At 39.6% G+C, this 9,278-nt stretch overlaps 1 protein-coding gene across 1 annotated transcript in view; it reads right to left on the bottom strand.

Moving 5' to 3' along the window:
• The window catches only part of Tnmd (tenomodulin), a 17,903-nt gene extending 8,910 nt beyond the window's left edge, over positions 1 to 8,993 (bottom strand). Inside the window, exons 1-2 of the mRNA XM_005406931.2 lie at positions 8,881 to 8,993; positions 8,589 to 8,720 (exon numbers count right to left, since the gene is read on the bottom strand). Of these exons, the coding sequence (XP_005406988.1) occupies positions 8,589 to 8,720; positions 8,881 to 8,928 (180 nt within the window). The 5' untranslated portion in view covers positions 8,929 to 8,993. The remainder of the gene's footprint in view (positions 1 to 8,588; positions 8,721 to 8,880) is intronic.
• Positions 8,994 to 9,278: the final 285 nt, after the last annotated feature.

The raw sequence follows: 9,278 nt of genomic DNA, 5'->3' as shown, positions 1-9,278 counted from the left end.
AAAGGGTTCATTTTGATTGTTTCCATTAACTAATGTGTTGGTTTTATATTAAAAATGATATGTTACTAAATAGAGTAGGTCAGAATGACTTCATATATGTGTGACTCCTTCAGGGACAAAAATGGGAAGCTATATATTTGCCAAGACAGAATTTCACTATAAAAGATAACTTTTTGGAACAAATTGTCTAGGAAGATGATGCCAGTCAGTCACTTTGGACTGTGTTGGGATGAGTTTGAGGAAATCCAGACATACTGTCTGGCTCTAGTCCCTGAGGAACACAATGCTTGGGTAATGGCTATGAAGCCTTCACTAGCTCATATGAAGACTGAGCTTATACCTTTGGCATCAGAAGTACTTTGCTTTTTACTAAACTCTCTGTCTAAGGGTTTGTGGGCCCTTCTGATGATGAAAGAGTAAGTGGCTTTATCCACTCCAGGAACAAATTAAAGCAGAGACAGGATGGCTGGCCTGAGAAAGTCATGGGTGGGCAATAAGCAGTTCATCTAAGACTCATCCCCAATTCAGCTTTATTCCAGAAAGGAAAGAACATTAATAGGAATATGCTACCAATTTGACAAATACTGGTAGAAAAAGTTAATCTTTGTGCTTCCCTTTTCTGGTATATTTTCATATTTTGTTCACTCTGTATCCTCAGAGCCTTTTCCAGGCTCTTTCCATTTCTATATTATTTTAGTTTCCTTCTTCATTTTTGGGACACAATACCCAGCACCCACAAATTAAAGAAGGAAACGTTTATTATGGCTCATAGTTTGTAGAGGTTTCAGTCCATAGATGGCTGGTTCCAAGGCAGAGTGCCATGACAGAGGGACATGGCAGAGAAGAAAAAGCTCATAGCATGGCAGCAGAATCAGCAAGTTCAAGGGAGGAAAAAGAGCTATATCCTCCCAAGCCATGCCCCTGGTGACCTACCTCCTCCCATCAGACTTCACTTTCAACATCACATTTTAGCTATCAAGATATCGGTGGACTAATGTGCTTATTAGTATCATAACCCATGATCCAATCACCTCCCAAAAGCTCCATCTATGACAGCATGAGGCTTTGAGGGGACACCTAGATATAAGCCATAACAGTCCACCCTGGTCTCCAAAAGATTCACGTGCATCTTTTTTTGCAGAATGTGTTTTTTTAGTTCATCTCTAAGAGTTACCATAGTCCTAACAGTTTCAGCGGTGCTGTAAAGTCCAAGTCAAAAGTCTCCTCTGAGATTTAAGGCAAACTATTAGCTGTGAGCCCCTGTAAAAATTAGGGGCTGACATACAAATACATACCACCTGGCCTACTTGGCCTTCTGAAATCTGGGCGAAGGCTTTCCTAATCTCACAGTTCTTGCATTCTGCATGGATATAAAAGCAGTAGTGCATGGATGATAAGAAGATCTGCCTCTGGCTATAATAGTAGCCAGATTTCCATCTATCATGGCTGTAGGAGTGTCTGTGTGGTTAGGAACTGAATCCTGAGAAACATATTCCCATGTCAACAGCCAGTCTAGTGAATGGCACACTAGAGCTGTCCTCTCAAAGCAGTCTTTCACTTTTGAAATTTTGAGCCTGGCAAGGACTTTCCTGGTTCCTCAGATTCCTTCAAGGCATTTTTTCCTATTGTCCCTGTTGAAAGTATTGTACTTGGCTTCTTTGAAATGCTAATTTTTTAGCAGCTAAGCTCTCCTTTACTCCATCTTTGCTGGCCCCAACTTTATAGGAGCTTCCTTTCTTGTGAAACTCAAAATTTTTAAATCATGCAGCTGTGTCTTTTGCTCTTGATTCTCAATATAGAGCTGGCTAAAAGTCTACAACAGTTACCATGCCAACACCTCAACATTAGACTGTGTCAAATATTTTCCTACCAAATATATTAGTCCACCATCCTTACTCTTAGTCTCCTATGATGTCTTAGGATAGGAGCAAAATGTAGACAATTTTTTCTGCCAGGCCATAACACATACGGCCTGAAGTGCAACTAGCAATGCAATGCTTGTTCCCAACTGAAACTTCCTGAGCCTGATTTTTACCAGCTGCATTTTTATCAGCATCCTGGTCTTCTGAGTTCTGGCCAGAATCTCCCATCAAGCTTGGTTTACAGCATTTGAGAGCTGCTTCATAAGCCAGCATCTCCAAACCTTTCCATATCCCTCCCTCAAACCAATTCCAAAGGCTTCTGACCACATGATCAGGTAGTCACAGCAACAGCACCCTTTCTCTGGTACCAAAATCTGTCATAGTTACTTTCCTTTTTGCTAGGACATAATATCCAACACCCACAAATGAATGGAGGAAAGATTGATTATGGCCCAGAGTTTGTGGAGGTTTCAGTCCATAGTTAGCTGGCTACAAGGCAGGGTAACATGGCAGAGGAGAAAGAGCTCATGGAATGGCATTAGAATCAGTAAGATTAAAGATGGAGGGAGAAAGCTATATCCTTTCAGGTGATGGTCCTGGTGACCCACTTCCTCCCAGCAAGCTTCATTTTCCAAAATCACATTTAGCTATAAACACATCAGTGAAGTAATCCACTGATGGTTATCATTCATCCATGATCCAACTGAGTAGATTAGGATGTGGCAAAGCTGGCTGGGAAAATAGGCATGACCTGTTAATTACAAAATCCAGGACATATGAACAGAACAGTTCCCAAAGCCCTGCAAGTGGACTTCTTGACAGAACTGGAGCACGTTTTCAATAGGATGTTCCAAACCTGGAGTCAGTCTGAGAAATGGGTGATACAAAAAGGACAGCCAACTTTGAGCTCTTTGCTACTGTGTTCTTTCACAGGAGTCCCTTCTCATGCTGTATACTTTTTTTTTTTTTTTACTTTCACTTGGCCCAGACTCACTCTGCAGAGCCTGCTTCTCTTCCTACCTATATTAAATGTGATACCTTGCTACATTTGTGCTTTTGTGACCAATTCTTTGCTCAGGATGGAAAGAATTTAGAAACCACTTCGAGATGGAGCCAGCAGCACCCCAGAATGTAGTAACACAATCACTTCCCAAAAGCCCCACCTACAAAAGCCTGAGACTTTGGGGGAAACATCTAGGTATAAACCATAACACATTTGTCTCTGTCTCTTGTGTAGACATCCAAGAATCTCATGGTGCTTTAAGTACCTTATGTAAGAGAAGGAATAAATTTGAGAAATGATTTCACATTTAAGTATTAACAACAGATGTTTGTCTTTTTAAAAAGTTGAGTGCAGCATTTTCTTTAGACTAATGAAATACTGAAGGAGGATTTTAGGCAGAGTGCCACCAGGAACCAGAGATATTTAGGGGCAAATGTATCTTTCAGGCACAACTCAAATAAACTCTTGCTCCATTTATACATAAGGCTGGCTCCATTCACACATAAGGGCCAGAATGTTGGAATGGGACAGGAAAGCCAAAGGCCTGGAATACAAATTAGAAAGGAAATGAGACTGATGTGTGGTTAAATGTAGGCAGTAAGAAGACTACAGTGACAAAATGTTGAGACAATACAAACCCATTTCTCTTCCCTGCCTGGAAATTCAGTCCTTAGTCCAGTTAAATCCTACACTCAGGCAGCAAATGAGCCCTAACGTCCTCCTTTCAATTTTATGTTTCCTTGCCTCTATTTGTGAGGATCTCTGAGGTCAGAAAGGAAGGGTTCTTATGAAGAATTAACCTGCCTTAGGATTTAGTGTGATGGATCTGTTTCAGGGACAAATAGCTTTAGCCTGTGCTGATCGGGATTTGAGGACATTTGGCTTATGTTTGTTTTTGGAAGCCTGTGATTAATCTAGCTGCTGTTCTCTCCACCTTCATCCTTTGCTGTGTGTTTATGAGGTACACGTTCCAAAGGTGAGGTAGATGCTCAGAATAGTTGGCTACCAGGTGTTAGGCTGGTAGAAAGGGAAAGGAAGCCACAGTACCGTGTTATTACTGACCTAGCCTGCAGGAATTAAAGGCCCACCAGGTATTTCTTTACCCACGCAGAGCAGACAGACTGTTTCTTACTCAAAACTGAACTTCCGTATCTTTAATCACCAGTTCTCAGCCCTGAAAAAAACTGGCATAAGCAGCCAGAAATTTCTCTTTTTCAACAAGAAAAACCCATTTATTTCATTTATAATCTTGAGCTAGCTAGAAAGCTTCCCCTACCCATAATCCCCACCCCTGGTTCTTAAATGCACCTGAAAAATACTAGAGGAAAGAATACTCAGACCAGGTTCAAGTCCTAATCTTAGATCAGCCACACACAAGCTTTGTGACTTTGGGCAAGTCTCTGCATGAGGGCTCAGTTCCTATCTTTATGCCCCATCTCTTTCTAGCTGCAATGTTGAACAGGTGGCAAAATTAATTCTGCTTCATTTGGTCTTATATCTGTCAGGTTAATTTGGACTGTAACTCTCTGCTATCACCTGAACAGTTTTCTCCTACAGTTCTATTGCCACTTGCAGTTACTCAGGAGCAGCTCTCTTTGAGATTTCAGGCTTTCCTTGCTGGTGTAACATAAGGTGCTCAGCAAATGCCACCTTAGGAAGATGCAAAAGTAAGAATATGCCCATCAGAGTCTGGATTCCTGTAACTGGTAAGAGTAGCCCCAGAGTCATCCAGAGTAGCAGCTTGTTCAATGAGAGTTGTTGTACAAAGCTGCACTTGGATCTTGTAATACTCTAAGAGAAAAAGAAAATGAAGAGAAATCCTCTGTTCTAAAATGTCTACACAATACCATCTGGTGAAGATCAGTTCCTTTGCTAAAGGTATTCCAGCTACATCTCAACTTTTTCACTGAGGGTATAAATGCTTCATCACACCCACATTTCATCCCCCAAACTGTTGTGTATGGAAAACCTAAGGAGGAGAATTTTCTCTTTATGTACCTAGACATGAAGGAAGAAATTTAGCCTTAAGCCAATGCTATTATTAGAATATAATCAGAAAGGAAGCTGCATCCAGACTTGGCAAGAAAATGCTTCTTTGGAGTAGAGGATTTTCCCCCCTAGAATGCTATTGGGCTCAAAAATATGGCCAAGACTATTTTAATGGCTCTCTGCATTTGAGGTGGGAGTAAGGATGGCAAAAGAACACCTATCTATCCCCCCCACTTCTCATCACATACTGATAGTATTAGAGGTTGAAGAAACAGGAATTTGCTGATTGTTGTGTGATGGGTCTGATGGCTTCCAAACAACTGTAGCCAGGCCCAAAGGACCCTATTTCATTTACCTAATTTATTAGCCTCTGCCTCATCCCAAAAAGATTGGGGGGATGGGTTACAAAATCTGTTATATATTCTAAACTGTTGGTTTAAGGGCGGAACTTTTTCTGATTTATTCTCTCCATGTTGCATTAATTAGCTAGGGATTTGACTTCTAATTATTTCAAGTTAAATGTAGAATACAGGGAGCTTTAAGCAAAAATGTTTCTTCAGTGAATCTGCTTCAAGGATCCCAGGGCAGTCACTGCCTGGGAGTGAAGCATTAATTTGACACTCTCTTGAAATCTTTGAGAGTGAATTAAATCTCTTTGGCTTAGTTAACTAAGTCGAGTAGAGTGCCTTATGGAGCTGGCTGTTACTTAGCTTAAACAGCTCGTATACATGCCTATGGCTCAGACGGTGGGCCCTGGAAGGAAGTGTAGCAGCTCACTCAGAGGTAGTCTTCCTTGTTTCATTCTTTCCTCTCCAAAATGTGTGTGTGTGTGTGTGTGTGTGTGTGTGTGTGTGTGTGTGTGTACACACTCGTTCTTGAGCTATGGGAGAAGTCAGATATGGCCTACTCCCCTTATGGGATCTGGAATTTGGATCTTTTGCACATAGCAAAGTAGGAGGGAGGGGAAGAATTACTACCATGTTAGTGTGGAAATGTCAACACCAGATGTAGGATGTTAAACATTTATCTGTTTATTATAAACAGATGTCAGAAAAACAAAATAAAAAGGAGGTGTACTGGGGGCTTGAGGAACAAACACTAACAGTTTGGAGGAAGCCCTGGGACAACAAAAAATTACTGCTGTCAATAAGCACAGTAGCATCATCAATAGCTCTTTCTACCAAGGGCCCCACACTCCTCACAAGTCCCATAGGCATGGGAAGGAAAATCCAGAAGAGCCTGAATTTTAATCTTCCATCTGTTGCTTCTTGCTGGACCACACTTTTAAAAGGAAACTTCTAAATTTGCTTAAGATGCATTTCTCTACCAATCTTCTCCCAAAACTATTCTGACTATTCACCCCCTCCTAGGATTCCTAAGTCTGTTTGGAGACGGCCCTATTAGTGCTCTTAGCTATTGGGAATATGAATGGTCTCCCAGGCTCCTTTAGGATTTTGAATATAGTACTATACTGAGTAAAGCATTCACATCTCCTCAAGATCTCCTAATTTAAAAAGGACCCAATCTCATCTTGTGATGAAAGCCAGGCATATATCAAAAAATGTAAATTGCAATTCCATATTAGAAAAATACAAACGCCATTGTACATGATAGAAAAACTTCCCTTAGGAGACACTTACTGTCCTCTATATGGATGGCTTCATAATAGCTTTCTTCATTTCAGAGAATCCTTTTATGGAAAATTATATCCCAAGATGGATTACTTCATGTGAAATTTGATTTTTGATAAATTTTATTAGTGTCACCCACCTTTTCTCTGTACACACGAAGTTTCTCTTTTGATTTAAGAAGTCAGGGAACTGCTGTTTAGAATTTATTGAAACAAGTATTGGAAAGCAAATAAAAGTGGTATAATAAGGAAGCAGAAGAAACCTTGAGCCATGCTAGTGAGTATGAAACCTTACAAGATAAATGCAAGGTCCCAACCTTGTTGATCACAGCTACACTGAGACAAATAACGCTACAAGTTTAGAAAAATACATAAATCCTTTCAGAATAGTATTTGTGCCAACAATGGCTACAATAAAATAGAAAGGTCATCTAGCTCCCTGTTTAGGCAGGATCTATGGATGGCCAAAAGATTAGCTACCTACCACATCCAGTTACATACACTGTAATCATGGACAACAAAAGGATGTATGGTCCTCTAATTCATGTATAACTTTCAGGAGGATCAAAGACTCAGTTTGAGGGGTAGCCCTTGGTTGGATCCCTAGAACTGTAACAAACTAAAATAAAGCAGAAACAAAAACAAAAAGTCAATTTGTAGGTCAGCATGTTTACCTTGGTAATTATTTAAGTGGCACCAGAACTGTATGAAAATGCATTTTGGCACACTTATTCACTTGGTATTTCCTCCCTGATTTTGATTGTTTTATGTAGCCTGCTAGATTGAACATACATGGCTTGTCCAGAAAGGCTGAACAGTAAGTGGTTTAGAAGTATTGGAGGGGGTGTACGGTGCTAACTATAAGCATTAGATGATGTCTAAAATCCCTTCTGGGACAAAGTATAAATTAAAAAGGAAGAAATGAGTATAGCAGCATAAGTGGAAAATACAGGGGTAGCTATGAATTACTTCTCTGTTTCCTTTGGATACTTAGCCAATTTATTTTCTATTTCTCCCACTCTGTCTCTCTTCCTCATCAATTTATATTCTTTGCTGTCTGCTCCTATTATTCCTTTGTCTCCTAATGGTCCATGCCAATGCATTTTTCGTCTCATCCTCCCTACTAAAATGAGTTTTTTGCCTTGCATCTCTTGCCAAACAGAAATGAGTATTTCATGAAGAAAATTAGCAGCAGCAGCAGCAGCAGCAGCAACAACAACAACAACAACAACAACAACAACTTACACAGAGAAATACGTGACAAAGCCAGAAGAAAAACATTTTCATACTTTGTCATTTGTACATTGACTAATTCTTTACTCAAATGGAAATTTGTATTATGAAAAGACTGATTTTCTTTGGATCACATCTGAACTTGTCCATTGCCTATGATCCCAAGAATAACAATAACGCTAAAGGACAGTGATGCAAACTACAATGGCTAACCAAGGTTCACTGGATGACCCCAGTATCAGAATTTTTCTGACATATCTGTGATTGATGATGTGGCTTGCTTGCTTCTGCTTTGTGGCATTACTAGCTCAGTAGATAGTGGGGATTGTGGTAGAGAGGAGCTAGGAAACCCTAGTTTTGTTTCCTTGATGTCATAAATAAATGTAAGCTCAAGTATGAGAATTACTCCTTCTAAATGAGCTTGTTGCTTGTTTTTACAGCAGATACCTTAAGTCAGAAACAAAATCCCTGAAAAATCCTTTGTTACCATTTCTGGTTGTTTCTCCTTATGTGGTGGTATAATTCTCCATCAGTTTCTGCCCAGATAATTGAAAGAAAAATGAAAAGTATTTTTTATTACAGTAAAACTTTGCTTCTAGGAGATTTAACTCCTTAAGGCCAAGCATTATGAAAGAATGAGTAAAGCTACATCTTATAATTACTAACTGAAATATAGAAAAGAGATTTTTTCTTATCAAAATAGCAAATGAAAGAGAAAAATCTCGATTCTGTTTTTCATACCACCAGAAAACAAACATAAAAGGGACTTAACAATTTTTTATTTTCAGAGTAGTTTACACATAAACTATTAGTGATCTTCAGTTGAATGCAATAGATGCCTTGGATAATGATGAGCACTGACTTTACTTACTTTCTTGGGTGCCTCCGGCCATAAGTACTTGCTCCCCCAAAACCAGATAATTAGAGTTAAGGCCAAGATACTGAACAGCAGTCCAGCAATCTTAAGAGATTTACATATCTTCTTGGATTTAAAAGCTTCTGCCTAAGCAAAGAACAGAGAGAATGAAACCATACACAATAACTCTGATAGCGAGTCATAATTCAGTCTCCTTTGATTTCATTTTCTAGTTGTCACACTGCAATAAAATAAATCCATGAAACCCTGCTTCTTTTCAAAAGGTAAAAAATATGAATCTACTTACATTTAGAATGTGACAGTCCTCACAGTTCTCTGGAGAGTTCTTTGCCATGTCTCTCAGCACACAGTACTCACTCCCTGCTTTGAGACGACTGAGAAACCACTGCTGAGGTGGAGTTGCAAGTGAGTCTGCTAACAGATGCCAGAGGAGAAGCTGAATTTATATGGCTCAAATATGTCATACCAGAGCCCGACGGAGCTCAGGGGGCTCCTGTGCTGTGATTTGTTACACAGAAATACCCATATATGTATATAACTTCTGTGCACAGAATTCCATCCAGAATGGCAAAGACAGAGGGTGTAATGAAGGGGATCAAGCCTAGGATACATTGAAATGATTTTTCACTATGAATTTAACATATCAGTGGCAATACATACTGTGAACTTCAGAAATAAGTAGAC

Source organism: Chinchilla lanigera, unplaced genomic scaffold (genome assembly GCF_000276665.1).
Source record: "Chinchilla lanigera isolate Chin_1 unplaced genomic scaffold, ChiLan1.0 scaffold00102, whole genome shotgun sequence".
Taxonomy (NCBI): Eukaryota; Metazoa; Chordata; class Mammalia; order Rodentia; family Chinchillidae; genus Chinchilla; species Chinchilla lanigera.
Note: the sequence above shows the minus strand (reverse complement) of the source record. Positions and strands in the feature narration are given on the sequence as shown.